The sequence below is a fragment of the Osmerus eperlanus genome, chromosome 12, assembly GCF_963692335.1.
Source record: "Osmerus eperlanus chromosome 12, fOsmEpe2.1, whole genome shotgun sequence".
Lineage (NCBI taxonomy): Eukaryota > Metazoa > Chordata > Actinopteri > Osmeriformes > Osmeridae > Osmerus > Osmerus eperlanus.
In genome coordinates this window covers 10,463,471-10,482,352 of record NC_085029.1, presented here as the reverse complement: position 1 = coordinate 10,482,352, position 18,882 = coordinate 10,463,471, and the positions used below count along the sequence as shown (strand labels likewise).

Sequence of the window (18,882 nt, the reverse complement as noted above, 5' to 3'; positions counted from 1 at the left end):
ACCGGGAATCAAACTGGCAACCTTCGGATTACTAGCCCGATTCCCTCACCGCTCAGCCACCTGACTCCCTATCCCTGTCGATTTGTGATTGCCATACCTTCTGTTTCAGATACTTCTGTGTCTTAATCATGGTTTATTGGTTGTGCACAGCAACGTATGTGAGAATGTACAGTACCTACAGTTCCAGTCTGTAGGGTTTGACATTCCACTCCACTGTGTAGTTGAGGAGACATATGTGAAACTATGAGCCGCACAGTGTTTACAAGGACAGATAAATACCAAAAAGATGCTGACCATTACCCACATACTGAATCACAACAGACCATTCTGTTCAACAGCCACAAGGCCAAGCCACTGCTCTGTCCGTTTACCTGTATACAGGCGAGAACAAAGCGAGAGTGTGTTGCTCGTGAATGTGCATTTATCATTTATCATGCTCTGCCACTTAATTATTGATTATGTCATTTCTGCAAGTATGTTTAGCACAGTTTTAGCACAGGACAAAGCAGGCAGGACTTGAAATCATATTGTCAGTAGCCTTGCCTCAGGCTTCTGAAAAGATGGTTCTGTTTGGATCCCACACAAGAACGTTCTGGAGTCAAAGGGGATTGGGCACCACACAATGCTCTTCTGGACTAAAAGGGACTGGGCATCACACTCAGCTGTTCAGGAGGCTGGACTTCAGACAGGTCTCTGGAGTGCAGACAGGTCTCTGGACTGCAGACATGTCTCTGGACTGCAGACAGGTCTCTGGACTGCAGACAGGTCTCTGGAGTGCAGACAGGTCTCTGGACTGCAGACATGTCTCTGGACTGCAGACAGGTCTCTGGACTGCAGACAGGTCTCTGGAGTGCAGACAGGTCTCTGGACTGCAGACAGGTCTCTGGATTGCAGACAGGCCTCTGGACTGCAGACAAGTCTCTGGAGTGCAGACAGGTCTCTGGATTGCAGACAGGCCTCTGGACTGCAGACAAGTCTCTGGAGTGCAGACAGGTCTCTGGAGTGTATACAAATCTCTTGCGTGCAGACAGTTCTCTCTGCAGTCAAGAGGTATTTGTTAAGGGGGTGTTTGTATACTGGTGTGTAGGAGGGACTGGCTTGACCCCTGAGCTGCTCATCTCATTAGTGTGGCTAATGCACATGAGCAGAGGACACCTGCAGGAGTTCACCTCTTCCTGTCTAAGCTACAGCCTTCCTCCTGCTGTCCTAAACACCTCTCCACACGCACTCACATTCACTTTTGACACCCAGCTCATCACAGCATTTCTGGTAGTTTGGTTTTAATTTCTTTAATATGATATATCATTGGCAGATCATTAAGGACTGATTCACAAAGCATCAAATCCTGCAAAGCACATCTGGTACCTTGTCTTCAGAAGGCCACATAAGAAGTTAGCACAGTATCCTGAGCACAACTTTACAACTGGACAAAATACAGAACATGGATGAAAAAAAAACTTACAGTTAAATACTTACAGTTATATACTTCTAAACAATAACCAGAAACGGCAACATAACAGTAATGACTGTACAAAGCAAAATATGTTGCAATCAATGTTAAATCCAGTACACATTCAATATTGACATAAAACCAAGCACATATTGACAAAGGAAAATTACATTTCCAATACACAAGGGTACTATTCACTTCCAACTAGAACAGACAGGCATTGTGGTGGATGTTGGGTATTGAAAACAGTATGGGTAAAAACACATATCTATGACAAAGCCTAATAATAACCAGAGCTGTCTTAATTCAATACTGTTGTAAATAGGTTGTAAACGTAATGATTGCATATGAACTGCATCAATGGGTATCTGGATAGAGGGATTAATTGAGTATTACTCTAATTCTTCTCAGCACTGGTTCCTGTCCTCTCACCTCAGACAGACTCTTAATCTGCCTCCAGCTCACACCCACACAACACGCAAACACAGGTCACATGGCAAAGCCAATGCTGTCTGTCTAGTCTGTATGGAAACTGATGTGTGTTGGTGTGTGTGTGCAATGTGTGATTATCTCAATGCAGTGTAGTTCAACCATACTGTGTCTCTCTGCCTTCTCCTTATCAATATCAAATGTTTTACTCACGATGGTTACTGTCCAACCACAATTGAAAAGCAAATATTATAGAATGCAAATTTCTGAGTGATCCAACGAGGCTGATACAACGAGGTGTCACTGCTATCCAAACACATCACATTAGGCAACATCAAAGTCTTTGTTTTTATGACATAGGCCAACATCAAAGCTACTGAAATAAAAGCCATTATTTAGAGTGAAAAGGTTGATGTGAAATCTACTATTGTCAGGTCTACCACCGTTAAGTCTAAAAATACTGCAGACACATCAACAGGATGGTGTTGGTGTGCCTCAAATACACCGACATAACATTTGAAAAGGTATTAAGAAAAAGTTGATTCACCTCTGGGTTTGCAACTTTATGACTTCTCCATTGATATTATTGTCAGGGGTGATGCGCTATATTGTCCTACAGTATTTGTAAGTACAATTTGATCCAGGTCAGTAACAGACAGAGCCCCATTGAGCACGCCCCCCTAGGACTCAGGCAGCCGGTCCTGACACAGCTCCAGGGGGATCTTGGAGGCTCCATGCCCAAACACCTCCACATTGGAGTCCAGCCAGGACACCACGTTCCCAGGGGTGTAGGAGGAGCAGTTGGCCATGTTCTGGATCTCCACAGACTTCAGGACACGGTCCCAGATGTTGACCTGGCTCAGCTCCCCTACGAAGGCCTGCGTGGCGTCGAAGCGTCCACCAACTACATCCTGTTGAGGCCATAAACGACAGGCCTCGTTAAGACAACAATAACAATCATCATCCCCTTATTCTCGGTCCGCCTGGAAGCTGCCTGCTACAGGCCAGAACATTGCCCAGCTACGTGCTAGCTACCGGCCAGTTTAGCAGCAGGCAAGCTAAAGGCTAACTAGCTACAGAGAAAGCTACGTATTAGCTAGATACTTGTCATGCTAGTAACATACTAGCTATTTACCAGGCTAGACTATAGCGATAGACACAAGTTACAGGTGCTAGAGGGCTGGCAAGCTACTAGCCAAGCTGCCGGACAGTTACATTGCACTACCTCTATCTCAAATACAGAGGCAGAGAAATAGATGAGAAATAGATGTCCATGACAACACCCCTAATCATCTATAAATTGCTTCAAGATTTCAGACTATTTAGCACTCACATTGTAAACATCTATTTTTACTGTACAGTTTCCCTCACATACTGTATCATAGCAACATCAACTGTAAGCCATTAGCCAGTGACCTCACCTGCTCCTGGCCTAAGATGATGGCCCCCCCAGGCTTGATGGGGTGCCAGGGGGCCAGGTTGTCTCCAGCACCAAGCTTCTGCCCGTCCTGGTAGGCCTCCCACAGGCCGTCCCTAGTGGTCCAGGTGATGCAGATGTGGTGCCACCTCCCGTCCCGCACAGACAGGGGCAGCTGGGCCACCTGGACAGGGCAGAACATGGCCATAAGAGAATGCTTTCTAACAGCATGATTACCATAATGGTTATTGTGACACTATAATAAATAGGAAGGCAACTCCATCTTTTCAACATAGTTACAATGACTGAATAAATACAATTAATGTTTTCTGAGACATGGTTGCAATGCAATACATGTTTGAACACCCCAGGTATGATTTAACTGTGGCTGCAATCAATAATGCTCAGGTTTTTTTAGGATTTAAATGGATGTAGGATTGTAACTGTAACCACTCTACTGCCACACAAAGAGAGACAGGAAGAAAGTGAACAGACTGTTATAGGTCAGGGTCTTCAGCAGTCTCTCAAATTAGAAAGCAGTAGAAAAAGCCCTTGAACTACAGGAGCTGCTTTGGCAGTCTGGCTTCAAAGGAATTATCAGTTAAAAATGAAACAAAAAACATATTCTCCAGAAATTGTCTAAAACCCCATCACCATATAAATTGCATGGAGATTGAACTGGTCTGACTTCTAGTGAGGCTGTCCCACGGAGTTGGAGTGCTTCTGTGACCCATGTGTTTGGAACCTTCACACCCTGCATCGTGATGAACCCAGGACCCCTCAAGCCCTCACCTTGTCATTGATGAGCAGCTCAATGGGGTTGTTGCCCCACTCAATGAGCACAATCTCATTCGCCTGTCCTGGTACCCCGTAGGAGAAGGGCGTTCCAATGCCAGGGCTGGCGCTGGACTTGAGCCACATGCAGAGCGTGAAGGCGTACATCTCAGGCATGCTCTTGGTGATGCGTCCGTACAGGTAGTTGGTACGCAGGGGCAGGGACAGCTTGAACTGCTCAGGGGACTTGAAATCCCCAGGTCCTTCAGGGAAACAAGAGAGAATATCAGTGGGTTTGTATACTCGCTTGTAAGCTGTACACGTAAGATTATTTTTCTTGTGGGATAACCTTCTCTGTAAACTCCTAAACTGTATTGCTGTATTGTATAGAACCATATGGGTGGAATGGCTACAAATAAAACCTTTGTGTTCTTTCATTAATAACTCCAAGGACAGGAAATAGTCTCTCAGAATGTACATCTGTAGAACCCTCGGAGATGAAAGGCATTCTTTCTACCAAGGGTGATATGTAGGGTCTGGTGTTTGTCAGGCTTTGCGATAAATGTTTTGTAATGGTGAGGACCCACATTCTGAGGGAATGAATAGCTGTGAGTCAGGGGGCCTGAGAGGAGGGGGGTGAGCACGTAACAGGCTAATTACTGAATAGGTCATCCTTCCTGTGTATGTATGTGTGTGCGTGTGGACACCATCATCGTGTGTGGTTACGTGTCTGTGCACGTGTGAAGCGCGTGAATGTGGACAATATCCATTTGGTGTGTAGAGTATCGTGTGTGTGTGTACCTTTCTCCAGCTCATTGATCCTCTCCAGGAGAGAGTTTAGAGTGCTCTCTGTCCGCTGGCGGTGGGCTGTGGTCTCGTTGTAGAGCAGGTACTTCTCCTCCTCCAGACTGCTCACCTTCTGGAGCAGCTGCTTCTCCAGGTCGCCCAGGCGACGCTGCAGCAGGTCACGTAGCTCGCTGGGGAACGTTGCCCCAGAGGAGTTGGCTCTCATCTGCTGTTGCTGGGGGAGACATGCCAGAAACACAGACAATTACAGGGCCTGTTTAATAAAACAGGAAGCATCGGCGACTTCCCCTGAGGAAGGTTGTTGTCTCCAGTCAGAGTGAAGTTGCGGATGTTGACCAGAGAAAGTGATTAGTTTGGTTGACTCAACAGGTAGAAGGTTGTGGTAGATCTCACCAGTGTCCCCAGTGAAGCTGTGTCCAATCAAATGCATTAGTGTTGTTATTGATCCCTGATGCGCTGTTCCCATAGCCACAGTTACAATAAGATATATTAATTGATCATACGCTGTGTGATATTCTTGGAAATCCTCTAGCACAAGGAAGGTCGTACACTTCACACATTCATTCATTTTCTAAACCTGTTCATCTATTACAATCATATCACCAACTGTTGTTGCTAAGATCATAGAATAGGAGAGTGGATGCACAATTCCTTAGCAGGAATTGTATTAGTTGGGTTTGAATTGAATTTGTCTCTTGGTAGATTTAACCAAGCTGGCTAGGACAAGATGTTGGTTTCTCATCATGTGCCACCCTGGAGCAGAGCTAAAGGTTACCAATCATGTACCTTTCATGAGTGTTAAGATTTTGTACATAAATACAAGGAAATTACCTTGAACATCTACCAGGACATTGGGGATTGGGGTGAATTGGGGTGAATTTGATCACCTACGCGTAACGGGAGTTTTAATGGTAATCGGTTTAGAACACAGACGCCTCCGCATGCTTCTAGAAATAGATAAGTACTCCAAATGGTGTATCTCAACTTGTTCACTGCTTAAGACATGTTAAGGCGTTAGAAACAGTTTGGGGAGCATATATACAATACATTTTGATTTATTTGAAAAACATTTTAAAACAGGCTGCACTACACTTTATTTTTATGGTCAACGCATTCCATTTTTAACGCGTTCCGGTGCACCTTATGTCTATGCGAACAACATACCTCCAGGTTCTCCAGCCTATCCTTTAAACTCTGCATGGTTTTCCCCAAGGCGTCGATTGTGTCGTTGGGGTCTCTTGGGACGTCACCCATCGTATTCTGGTTGTCCTTACTCCAGGACCCCGTGTCGAACTTGCCTCCTGCAGAAGCCGATGATTCACAAAGAGAGAGCTTGGTGGTCAACTCATTGATGGTGCCAAGCTGGTTGACTATCGTCTCTTTCTGTTGTAGAATTGTCTCCCGAAGCTGCATGACAGTGTTCCTTAGCTCCTCTTCCTGGCCTGCCGTACTCACTTCGGGCAAAATAGTCAGTGGACAACTGGTGTCGGTGTTGATAGGTATGGCTCGGCACAGGTACCGGGTTCCCGTGTCCTCTTGGCCGAGCGCAAAATGCTCACAGTTTAGTGCGTAAAAGCACAAAAAACTACACGCAAGAGAAAACATACCGGTACAAATCATGGTCGGAAGTTAAAGTGAAATTAAGTGCTTCCTATCTTACGAAAACGACTTTCAAATAAGTTGGGTAAGGTTTACAAAGAAAACAATGGACTACACGGAATCCCATTGTGATCGTTTTTGTGATAAAGTAATAAACTAATTTAAACGTGGACGTTTCATTAGTTTATTACTTCTGTTGCATTTAACCAGCGTCAAGGATACAACCCTCCGGTAAATCCACGTAATGTGTCGAGACTAACGGGACTATTCCTAGCGGTGGTAAACGTTACGCGCGGTGTGTTGCTGATAGGAGAGCGACTGTTGGTTAATACGATTAGGCTACTGCCAAGCACTAGGTGTTACCCAGGGAGGCTTTCTTGGTTGGCTATAGTATGTTGACGTCACTAACTCGCAGGTCAGAAAGGACTGGATTGCATTTTGTTTTGCCATTATCATTTATAACATGTTTAAAATAGAACCAGACATCACGTCTAAAATGTTCACGTCTCAGTAGACGGGGAAGAACGGACATTTGAAGTCATACAGGTTCAATTGGTAAGAAGACTAAGCATTGGGTATATCTATCTATGAGGTGAGCCTCAGTTCTGATCCTTGTGCCTCTTATTAGCACACGCTGTGAGGGTTACAGGTCAATAGATTGGTGCTTTGTTACCATGACAGACTCAGTGGGATGGTTCTAGCTTTCCTGGACCGACATCTGGAGTCTAGAAAGGTGTGATTAAACTAATCAGATTAATAGAAAATACATGTTCTCATGGTAAAAAAAAATGACATTAGAGATCAAAAATACAAAAAATGTGTCTCACAGAATGGGATTGACTGGGTTCAGAGAATCATTTATGGCTCAAATAACATTTTATTTACTGTTGACATGGGATTTACCTGGAGTTTATCCTGTACCTAACAAGGAAAAACTGTCCCATTATGGTTTAACTACAGGATAAATATATAAGGATACATTTAGATAAATACACTATATTGGAGTGGCGTACATTATATATGGAGTCAGGTGGCTGAGCGGTTAGGGAATCTGGCTAGTAATCTGAAGGTTGCCAGTTCGATTCCCGGCTTTGCAAAATTACGTTGTGTCCTTGGGCAAGGCACTTCACCCTACTTGCCTCGGGGGAATTACCCTGTACTGACTGTAAGTCGCTCTGGATAAGAGCGTCTGCTAAATGTAAATATTGCCAAAAGTATTCGCTTGTCTGCATTCACACGCATATGAACGTGAGTGACATCCCATTCTAAACCATAGGATTTCATATGATGTCGGCCCACCCTTTGCAGCTATAACAGCTTCAACTATTCTCGGAAGGATTTCCACAAGGTTTAGGAGTGTGTTTATGGGGATTTTTGACCATTCTTCCAGAAGTGCATTTGTGAGGTCAGACAGATGTTGGACGAGAAGGCCTGGCTCGCAGTCTCCGCTCTATTTCATCAGAGGTGTTCTATCGGGTTGAGGTCAGGACTCTGTGCAGGTCAGTCAAGTTCTACCACACCAAACTCGCTCATCCATGTTTTTATGGCCCTTGCTTTGTGCACCTGAATTCAATGATTTGGATAGCTGAGTGAATACTTTTGGCAATATAGTGTATAAATTGTCTGCACTTCTATTACATCTCCTTGGATAATCTTAGTCACCTGGAAATAAACCAGATGTGATCTATGAGCTACATGTTCACAGCAGTGACGGATGTGAAGGTAAACAATTAGCAGCAACAACTGCCTGCTTGGTCATGCTGTGAAAGGCCAATCGCATTCTACCCAGTGGGGGTTTGGACAGGAAACTGTACCGCAGTAGGGTGACTTTGACGATGGCTTACCAGCCTGCCAGTATGTGGGAAACTAATTAGTGATCTGTGACACACTGGTAGTGTGCCTCAGATGAGAATAAATTATATCTACCTGCAGTCGGCACAGACACAGCATGAATGGGATGATGGAGATGGGGATCCTGATTGGCTGAGTACTGAAAGTATGCATGGTATCATACTGTACTGAAAAACGTAAGGACATTACATTTACATTTAGTCATTTAGCAGACACTCTTATCCAGAGCGACTTACAGTAAGTACAGGGACATTCCCCCGAGGCAAGTAGGGTGAAGGGCCTTGCCCAAGGACACAACGTCAGTTGGCATGACCGGGAATCGAACTGGCAACCTTCGGATTACTAGCCCGATTCCCTCACCGCTCAGCCACCTGACTCCATGGCATGACATGGCATGTTCCCGTCATGTAGACATTTTATATACAGTTACATGTCTTGTGTACACTCAGATAAGGTACTGTGAAGTCATTGGCTGCTTGGGAGCTGGGTATAATCCAATGAGAGGATAAACAATAATGATCTGGTAATCCCAACCGTTTCATAATCTACATCACTAATCTCTCCCTCTTTGCCTCATCCAGCCACCAAACCACTAAGGTGTAACAATTAATGAAGAGGACTTACCTAAAGAAAGAAAGAAACAGAGCAAGAGCAAGAGCGAGAGCGAGAGAGAGAGCGAAAGAGAGAGAGAGAGAGAGAGAGAAAGAGAGATAGAGAAAGAAAGAAAGAAAGAGAGAAAGAGAGAAAGAGAGAAAGAGAGGAAACAGAATATAGGTCATTGACGTGTGAGGTCATAGACTCTTGCTACAGTGGACTCTCATCAACACCTTGGGTCCGCTGCTGCATACAGACAGAGAAAGGTCTGGTATAGAGGCCATGGACCAATTATCACGGCTCCAGTCAGTTCTTCAAGTCTCCTTCACACTCCGTCACTTCCTCTGACACCATCCTATGTTCCCCTGACGCATGATGGAAGGACCATATCTCAGACCTGTCAATCACCCTGGGATGAAACCCACTTCTTTGGAAATTCGTCTTTGTTGGAAAATAACACACATTCATAATCTCTGTGCTGTGAGTGTGGGGCAGGGGACAGGAGACTACGGGTTCATCTACAAAGACATAATATTGCAATAACAAGCTGATGTTACCAGAATGTGACAAACTTTGGAGTATAGTGGGGGAGAAAAAGAAAGAGAGAGAGAGAGAAATGGATAACGATGGTGATAGTGACAGGAAGAACCTTTCTCAGAATGTGCTAGGAGGCCATGACAAGGTTGCACTGTACTCACGCACAGAGTGCCACTAATGTAATGGACTGACGAGTGCTTTTGGAGAGAGGGGATCTGTTGAAGCTCCCACTCTAAGGATACAAACTCGCAGCCAAAAACAATTTTAATGAGGTGAGCCTAAAGCCACAATGAGCCTGAGTCAAATATCTTTTCAGGCACTATTATATGGAACCTTTCTGTTGACGTTACTAATGCAAGCGCTCTGTTAGGAGTTTCTCTCCCCCTTCATTATGCTGTGCTTTGACTGTCTATTCTGGACTAGTTGGTGAAGGGCTGAATGGACCACAAATAAAGGACCATTATGCTGGCCTGCCTGAATGCAGTTCAGCCTGTCTGAATCCCTTGCGGAGAACAGAGACACGTGTTTGGAACAACGACACGTTTCCTTAAGCACAGCTGCTCACAAAAGCAACATGCCCTAATGTCTTGACCTCCTCCAAGTTTGTAGAGACAGAAATGAGATGCCCTGTTGAAGTTATAGTTGGAAAAATAATCAGCCGGGCCCAGTTGTTCCGAAGTAACCTGATCGGATCGGAAAATGGTTGTTCTAATGAAAAAAAAGGATTATGAAATTGAATTTAGACAACATTCAGAAGAGAGGATCTTCCTACTGAGTCTCCTATGTTATCTGGTGTGAAGGGGAAAAGTACTGACACGTCAAGATCTAGCCTACTATTACAGACAACATGGAGGAGAGGAACAGTCCAATCTCTGTCATAGTTGTACCTGAATGTGTATGCTTGTAGGCCTATGTGTGTGTGCTGTTTATTGCCTTTGTTTCACCATCTCAGTTTGATTGTAAAGCCATTGGTATGCTAATGAACCTTTTTACTGCATCACTGAAGCACTAACAGTGTTCTCCATCTGCCCATCAGCCCCACCAGGCTGCTCATGCCACATCTAGCCAGCATATTGGATTTATTGCATTATGTGTGTAAAAGTTGTATTGTGTTCGATATAAGACTGCATTGGCAGTGTATTCCCATTCACGTTAGTCACTGAGTGCACTCACGCAAACAAAGTTTCCAAAAATGAAAGTGCCTGTGGCTCAGTTTGCTAGAGAGCATCTGGAATCTAAAGGATAGTGGATGGGAATCCGGATGCATGCTGAGATTTAGAATTCAGATAGGTGTTATTGCTTTTATGGTTTCTTTGTTTGCAGTTAAGCCTAACCCTCTAATATGTCAATTTTACAGTATTTTGCATTTTTAAGAAGGAATCGGCCATTACTGCTTGCAGCTATATTAGGTTTATATTATTTACAAAGGGTAACGATTTTAAAGGAGCTCACTGGAAGTGTTCATTGATGTTGGGCAATTTGCACTAGGCATTCAGTGGATGAACTAATTGCCATCTTGTGGTACAGTACCACACTGTACAAGGGAGGTTCTGCACATCATACCACCTGGTGGTGACTCAGAGTCAGTGCAGTCCACATCAGCAGGTGTCAGCCGTGTGCTGAGAAAACCTTGCCCGTGCATGGTGAAGTAACGGTTTGTGGTGGTTTTGTCGAATTTGCTTTTACTTCGAAAGCATTTTCATGTAACACGTTGGGTTTTATTTTCTGCGACGTGTTGGCTGTGCATTTACTCGCATAAACTGACCGACTTGTCTGACTAAAGAAAAAGACCATCGTTTTCGATGGTCTTACAACACCCACATATTTTCTGTATATCCTTCCACTATGTATAAGTTTAATACTGATTATCACATTTCTATAAATTAATATGTATTTGTAATTTGGACCTAATGGAAACTTAAACAGAATAAAGAATTACTATACATAGAGAACACACTGCTGCAGTAGTATTAACCCAACAGACTAGTGCAGGCGGCTTGATACGTCGTTTGATCTGAGAAGCAGACCAGCTCAAGCGGAAGCCACCAAGTGTAGTGTTTCCGGTCAATCGTTGGGAGTTGGTAAGTTGAAATGGGATGCGTTCCTTTTTATTCCTCAATTGCAATAATCTGTTTTTTTTATGACTGTTTTTGTTTAGTATTGGCGGTAGGAAGTGTCTACGTGCACACACCCATCCAAAACTTGGATTTTGTTTCGTTTTTGTTCACATTTTAGACAAGGGAGATGCATGGGACTAGCGCGAGCGGTTTCTTTCTTCATGGAAGGCTAGCTAGCTAGCCTAGCTGAAATCTGCCAAACAATCTTATGTTTCATTTTATATTCTTTGGCATAATATGCAGAAATAATGCCCGTTTCACATTTACACTTAAACCAGCTGTGAAAAGGGAAAACATTATTGCATGCATCTTTACGGTACTGTGAGTTTTATATTGCGAGGCATGCTCTGCTATCTAAATTACTGTCTTGTGATGTCATCAGTGTGCGCCTCAAAAAACAGCCGAATGTAAAATCACTTCTGTTCCAGAATCAGTGTAGGTGGAATGCCAAATCTTCTAGTGCCCACAATAAACTCGACTAAAGTTAATTCTTGAACTTTTAATCATCTTATTTTTATCTATTAATCACCAAATTCAACAATTCGAAACCCAGAAGAACACACACACTCATGTCACCTGTTATAAGTATTCAATGTTTCTCATCTGGTCTCTCCTTTCTCCAGCTCACATGAGTTCTCAGTGATCCTAGAGCAGACATTTGTCTGCCCCCCAGCCCAAGCTCCACATGGCTCTCCCCGCCGGCACCATGGCCTTCGTGCCAGCCCCCAGCCCCACAGTGGTGGACCAGACCACCCTCATGAAGAAGTACTTGCAGTTTGTAGCTGCCCTCACGGACAACAACACCCGTGAGTAAAGTACATAAATTGAACATAAAGGTGTGTTAAATAGTGGTACACCTGCACAGCGAAAAAATATTCTGTTCATATGAGGGACTGCTATAGGTGGCTATTATCAGCAGGGGCGATGTGATGAGAGCGATTTACTTTAGTCCAGCAGCAGGTACGTGTGTGTGAGTGAGTGCAAGGCTGAGTGAGTGAGTGAGTGTCTGTTATGTACCTCTAACAATCTGGGCGCTGAAAGTCAAACTGATAAGATCTGAGTGCCCCTGCTGAGATTAGTTCGATGTTGTGTGTAATGAGGCTGCGGTCTGTATCCATATCTAATGTATGTGCTCTTTCCCATAACTTCCTCCAGCTGATGAGACCAAGCTCAAAATGATGCAGGAGGTCAGCGAGAACTTTGAGGTGAGTTTGAATTGCATGTTTCAAATGTGAAAACATGCCGTATCAGCTTTAATCTGAAGGTTGGTCATTTCCTTGCAGTCATTACCGTAAGGAGCTATGCATGTTCCAAGGTTGTGTAGTGATTGTTTGTGTGGGTTTGTGTCTTCTAGAATGTGACATCATCTCCTCAGTACTCCACCTTCCTAGAACACATCATTCCTCGCTTCTTGACATTTCTCCAGGATGGAGAGGTTCAGTTCCTGCAGGAGAAACCCACACAGGTACCTCAGCCCAGCTCTAACCCACACAAGCAATCCGCTCCAAACCTAACCCACACACCAGACGCTCAGATGAGCCCTTGATCCTAGCATTGCTGCTCTTGAGTGTCTGAACTGTTGTTGTTGCAGCAACTGAGGAAGTTGGTCCTGGAGATCATACACCGTATCCCCACCAACGAACACCTGCGGCCGCACACCAAGAACATCCTGTCTGTCATGTTCCGCTTCTTGGAGGTACGGGGCAGCTTGCCAAGCAGCAACCTCCAATCACACTCTGCACAGAAAACCCCACACCCCTCCTGTTATATATGCATGATGTATTCTAAATTGAACTGCTGCTGGCAAAGGCCTATCATGGTTTCAGAGATGCATCAGTACGACTGATGCAGGATTTGTAACAGGCCTGGACTGGAACTGTTGCGTTAATCGATTCTGTCTCCTCTCCGTGTCCCAGATCGAGAGCGAGGAGAACGTGCTGATCTGCCTGCGCATCATCATCGAGCTGCACAAGCAGTTCAGGCCCCAGATCTCCCAGGAGGTGAGAACTTGTGTGGCCTGCTCTCTCGTATGCTTCCATATTGTCCATCATCCTCCTTTAAATGTCCCCATGCAGAGTCGATGATTCGTTCCTCTTTTGCCCTAGATTCACCACTTCCTGGACTTTGTGAAGCAGATCTACAAAGAGCTGCCCAAAGTGGTGGTAAGGTGGCGTTAATGGTAGAGCTCAACTTGGTGGGAAGTCTACGGATGTGTTCCTCTGCACTTTTGTTTTTTCCCCCATTCGGTTTCCTTCTCTTCCCTCCGCCCAGGCACGTTACTTTGAGAACCCGCAGGTGATAGCGGAGAACACGGTTCCCTCCCCAGAGATGGTGGGCATGATCACCTCTGTCCTGGTCAAGACGGCCCCCGAGAGAGAGGACAGCGAGACACGCACGGTAGGACCCCACGTCTGCATACCAACCCATTGTAATGCTGTCTACAACCACTGAAGGGCACTGGTGTACTATTCCAGCACTGACACATGTTTCTTTGGATGGGGAGGGACATATGCTGCACAATATAATACGTAGATCTGTCTGGCCATGAAAGACATGGATAACATTTTGCTGTGTTATGCTGTTGTAAGTGACAGTTTATGAACACTGTAATGACTGTCTCCTCCAGCACACCATCATTCCCAGGGGTTCTCTGTCGCTCAAGGTGCTAGCGGAGCTTCCCATCATAGTGGTGCTCATGTACCAGGTGATACAAACACACTCACACGCGGCCTGCAACTGTTATGTACTCATTCATAAAACCCTTCCAATGAATGGACCTACTTTGTGACGTAGGGGTCACTGTGCTGCTAACTCAAGTTATCAACTTTGTGATGAATTCAGACATGCTTGCAGGATTTGAAATGTTTTTTTTTTTCTGTTATTGCCAGCTCTACAAGCTGAACATCCACAATGTGGTGTCAGAGTTTGTCCCTCTCATCATGAACACCATAATGCTGCAGGTGTCCCCACAAGCAAGGTTAGACCTGTGTGTGTGTGTTGGCCCCAGGGTGTGCTTGTGTTTATTTTAGATTCCCTTCCAGTCAGTTTCGTTTAAGTCTTAACAAACTTGGATTTTTACTTGTGAGAGCATGGATTTGCAGCAATGTTAGTCGATAATGTCTGTCAGAATTTTCTCCTTCCCAAACCAGTGTTAAATGCACTTTTGAAACTTTTAATTCCGACAGTGTACACACCTAACTAAAACTAGCCTTTAAACCTTACAAAGGTTTAAAGGCTTACAAAACCAAATGTATTGTGGAGCTCAAGCAATTTAGCTCTGTGTTTTAGCAGTCTAGCTGAAATTGAGGACTAACAAAAAGAAACAACCAAATGTCTGTGTAGAATTACAATTCTGTCCCTGATTGTAGACACTAATGATCACTGCCAGGTTTCTATAATTACTTGATTATCACGAAAACATGAGAAATTGGCTGGAGACAATTTAGGGAAAAAATACACTGTATTTAAATATTATCTGGTGTTTCTTCCACAGGCAACACAAGCTGTACAACAAGGAGCTCTATGCCGACTTCATCGCCGCTCAGATTAAGACCCTGTCCTTTCTGGCCTACATCATCCGCATTTACCAGGTACACACAGACGAGACAGAATATTCTGCTCTTCTATTCACTCTTAAGATGTGTAGTTCTTCATACGTGTTTCACTAGCAATGTCCTAACTGGGTAGCTGCTGTGGTATGAACGTAAGATGCTATGTGCAACTACATTGGGGGGTGTGTGTGTGTCTTCCAGGATCTGGTAGGGAAGTACTCCCAGCAGATGGTGAAGGGCATGCTGCAGTTGCTGTCTAACTGCCCGTCCGAGACGGCTCACCTGCGCAAAGAACTCCTCATCGCCGCCAAACACATCCTCACCACTGACCTGCGCAGCCGTACGTGCACACGCACGCACTCAGACGCCACGTCTTAAACTAGTGCTGACAATCTGGTCATTTTTGTTTTATGGATGAAATGTTTTTGGTTTACAGAGTTCATCCCGTGCATGGATAAACTTTTTGACGAGTCTATACTAATCGGCTCTGGCTACACTGCCCGGGAGACACTGAGGTGAGTGTGTGTGTTTTTGTGTGTGTGTGGTTGTTTGCGTCTGCAAGTGAAGGGCTAAGTGATTGTATCTGTATGTAGAATACTAATGCAGCCTAAAATCTCTAAAGTGTTCAGGGAGACTAGGGCACCGCGGAACTCTGACTGCCTGTCACCCAACCCCCTCCACCCAGGAGCTTTGTGTGTGTCACCCTGTCGACTCTCTTCAACACATGCTGTCATATCTCATTAGCCCACCTGTGAAACGAGACAGGCCAATAGGACCTGGCAGCGTTATTAGTGTCAGTGTCAGTTAGTGGTCTCCCCCTTCAATTCGTTTTATTCCCTCTCTTCTGTGGGTCACAGCCCACTGAGCCTACATCAGCGACGTCACCGTCGTCTGAGTTGGGACGTTGTGGGTGTGTCGTTTGGAATGTTTCCATGCATGTGGCACTTACGCCAAGCCCATGAGAACTCCCATCTTCCCTTTAGCCCTCCCCCTTATTCACCTGACCCCCCTGTCCCCCTGTCCTAACCTCTCCCCCCCACAGACCTCTGGCCTACAGCACCCTGGCTGACCTGGTGCACCACGTGCGTCAGAACCTGCCCCTGACGGACCTGTCCCTGGCCGTGCAGCTGTTCGCCAAGAACATCGACGACGAGTCGCTGCCCAGCAGCATCCAGACCATGTCCTGCAAGCTGCTGCTCAACCTGGTGGACTGCATCCGCTCCAAGAGCGAGCAGGAGAACGGCAACGGGCGGGACATCCTGATGAGGATGCTGGAGGTAGACAAGGAGGAGAGGAGGGAGGGAAGTAGGGAGGGAGAGAAGAGGGAGGGAGAGAAGAGGGAGGGAGGGAGAGAAGAGGGAGGGAGGGAGAGAGAGAAGAGGGAGGGAGAGAAGAGGGAGGGAGAGAAGAGGGAGGGAGAGAAGAGGGAGGGAGAGAAGAGGGAGGGAGAGAAGAGGGAGGGAGGGAGGTAGGGATGGAGGGTTAAGGTCACATTTTGTGGCACGTTGTATGTGTCAGTGTGTCAGACCATATCCATGTCGTGCTTCGCTCCCCCAGGTGTTTGTCCTGAAGTTCCACACCATCGCCCGCTACCAGCTCGTCACCATCTTCAAGAAGTGCAAGCCCCAGTCAGAGATGGGCGTGGTGGACCCGGTGGCATTGCCTGGCGTCCCGGCCACGCCCACCCCGACCCCCGTCCCCGCCCTGCCCCCCCCGGTCCCCCCCACGCCCGTCACCCCTGCTCCTCCCCCCACCGCTGCCCTCGACCGGGCCGGGGAGAAGGAGGACAAGCAGACCTTCCTGGTGTCTGACTGCCGCAGCCTGGTCAAGACCCTGGTCTGTGGGGTGAAGACCATCACCTGGGGGATCACCTCCTGCAAGGCTCCTGGAGGTGAGAGCATCCAGTACTTGTGCGAAAAAATCTTAAATTACTTGGACGATAGGACCAAGCTGTAACTGGTGCTTGTGTGTTCCTGTGTTCCAGAGGCCCAGTTCATTCCCAACAAGCAGCTGCAACCTAAAGAGACTCAGATCTACATCAAGCTGGTGAAGTATGCCATGCAAGCCCTGGACATCTACCAGGTATGGTCAGACAGTTGCTAACAAGTTTAAAACTGAATATGATATTGTATAAAGGGGATGTATTTTATACAGGACAGACTAGCTGTCCAGGCTTTAACCGGTTACTGGGGGGAAGTAACGGGTTACCAGGGTATAACAGTGCCCGCCCCCCTCCTGGCCAGGTACAGGTTGCCAACAACCAGCAGACGTACATCAGAGTGGCCAACTGTCAGACTGTGAGGATGAAGGAGGAGAAGGAGGTGCTGGAGCACTTTGCTGGAGTCTTCACCATGATGAACCCCCTCACCTTCAAGGAGATCTTCCAGACCACTGTCCCCTACATGGTGGAGAGGATCTCCAAGAACTATGCTTTGCAGATTGTAGCCAACTCGTTCCTGGCCAACTTGTCGACGTCGGCCCTGTTTGCCACCATCCTGGTGGAGTATCTCCTGGAGAGGCTTCCGGAGATGGGCTCCAACGTGGAGCTCTCCAACCTCTACCTCAAACTCTTCAAGCTCGTCTTCGGCTCCGTCTCCCTGTTTGCGGCCGAAAACGAACAGATGCTCAAGGTGTGAGGGTGGAATCCATTCATCTGGTGTTCAAGCGTCTTGTGTGGGATTCTTAACGATTTCTCCCGCTAAATGATCTTAAGCTGGTAGGTGTTCTGTTGTTGGCAAGTTTCGCTGACCTTGTGTCTTCTTCTCACCTCAGCCCCACCTCCACAAGATAGTCAACAGCTCGATGGAACTGGCTCAATCAGCCAAGGAGCCTTACAACTACTTCCTGCTTCTCCGGGCTCTCTTCCGTTCGATTGGTGGTGGCAGCCATGACCTGCTGTACCAGGAGTTCCTGCCCCTCCTGCCCAACCTGCTGCAAGGTAGGTTACAGCGCACGGCCATTTTTTAGATGCCTCAACCTTCTGTTAACTCATCCAATCTTCCCTGTTGTCTCATCATGCAACCTTCCACCCCGTTCTACCGCATCCCCTTCTCTCCCCCACCCTCCTTCTCTCTCCCACCCCCTTTTCCTCCTTCTCCCCCACCCTCCTTCTCTCCCACCCCCCTTTCCTCCTTCTCCCCCACCCTCCTTCTCTCCCACCCCCCTTTCCTCCTTCTCCCCCACCCTCCTTCTCTCCCACCCCCCTTTCCTCCTTCTCCCCCTTCCCTCCTTCTCTCCCACCCCCCTGCTCCCCTTCCCCAGGCCTGAACATGCTCCAGAGCGGCCTTCACAAGCAGCACATGAAGGACCTGTTTGTGGAGCTGTGTCTGACGGTGCCCGTGCGCCTCAGCTCCCTGCTGCCCTACCTGCCCATGCTGATGGACCCGCTGGTGTCCGCCCTGAACGGCTCCCAGACCCTGGTCAGCCAGGGCCTCCGGACGCTGGAGCTGTGTGTGGATAACCTGCAGCCCGACTTCCTCTACGACCACATTCAGCCAGTCAGGGCCGAGCTCATGCAGGTGAGAGCAGCCCCGATGCCTCACACAAATAACTCGCACACAGGCTGTGGAAGCTGAGCAGGCTCAGATAGGTGACACCTGAATACTCATGACACACACACACACCTGCTTACCCGTCCCTTCAAAACCCCTCCTCGCCCCAGGCCCTGTGGCGGACCCTGCGTAACCCGGCGGAGACCATCTCCCACGTGGCGTACCGCGTCCTGGGGAAGTTCGGGGGCAGTAACAGGAAGATGCT

At 46.7% G+C, this 18,882-nt stretch overlaps 2 protein-coding genes across 3 annotated transcripts in view; one reads left to right on the top strand and one right to left on the bottom strand.

Annotated features, from left to right (window-relative positions):
* Window positions 1-1,267: 1,267 nt before the first annotated feature.
* On the bottom strand, window positions 1,268-6,606 carry nptx2b (neuronal pentraxin IIb). Of its 2 annotated transcripts, none has more exons than XM_062475587.1 (5): window positions 6,042-6,606; window positions 4,872-5,091; window positions 4,089-4,333; window positions 3,301-3,480; window positions 1,268-2,814 (listed from the first exon to the last, which is right to left on the bottom strand). In XM_062475587.1, exons 1-5 carry the CDS (start codon window positions 6,495-6,497, stop codon window positions 2,560-2,562), a joined length of 1,356 nt encoding a protein of 451 aa, XP_062331571.1. In that variant the 5' UTR covers window positions 6,498-6,606; the 3' UTR covers window positions 1,268-2,559. The 2 variants fall into 2 exon arrangements, with proteins under 2 accessions (XP_062331571.1, XP_062331572.1); XM_062475588.1 differs by having other exon boundaries at window positions 1,268-2,790.
* A 4,845-nt stretch (window positions 6,607-11,451) lies between these two features.
* The window catches only part of trrap (transformation/transcription domain-associated protein), a 50,114-nt gene continuing 42,683 nt past the window's right edge, over window positions 11,452-18,882 (top strand). Inside the window, 20 exon segments of the mRNA XM_062475371.1 lie at window positions 11,452-11,539; window positions 12,199-12,381; window positions 12,731-12,780; window positions 12,930-13,040; window positions 13,167-13,271; window positions 13,492-13,575; window positions 13,681-13,737; window positions 13,847-13,972; window positions 14,202-14,279; window positions 14,464-14,552; window positions 15,069-15,165; window positions 15,328-15,466; window positions 15,563-15,641; window positions 16,169-16,403; window positions 16,684-17,017; window positions 17,111-17,208; window positions 17,370-17,756; window positions 17,899-18,064; window positions 18,388-18,644; window positions 18,788-18,879. Coding sequence (XP_062331355.1) covers window positions 12,261-12,381; window positions 12,731-12,780; window positions 12,930-13,040; window positions 13,167-13,271; window positions 13,492-13,575; window positions 13,681-13,737; window positions 13,847-13,972; window positions 14,202-14,279; window positions 14,464-14,552; window positions 15,069-15,165; window positions 15,328-15,466; window positions 15,563-15,641; window positions 16,169-16,403; window positions 16,684-17,017; window positions 17,111-17,208; window positions 17,370-17,756; window positions 17,899-18,064; window positions 18,388-18,644; window positions 18,788-18,879 — 2,705 coding nt within the window. The 5' untranslated portion in view covers window positions 11,452-11,539; window positions 12,199-12,260.

What these genes read in the sequence shown, in the direction of transcription:
- nptx2b (XM_062475587.1), bottom strand. Translation starts at nt 6,497, where the DNA reads ATGATTTGTACCGGTATGTTTTCTCTTGCGTGTAGTTTTTTGTGCTTT. An exon ending in ATAGGCTGGAGAACCTGGAG is followed by an intron (nt 5,092 to 6,041) that starts GTATGTTGTTCG and finishes TGTCTCCCCCAG; the next exon opens with CAACAGCAGATGAGAGCCAA. An exon ending in GATCAATGAGCTGGAGAAAG is followed by an intron (nt 4,334 to 4,871) that starts GTACACACACAC and finishes GTTTCCCTGAAG; the next exon opens with GACCTGGGGATTTCAAGTCC.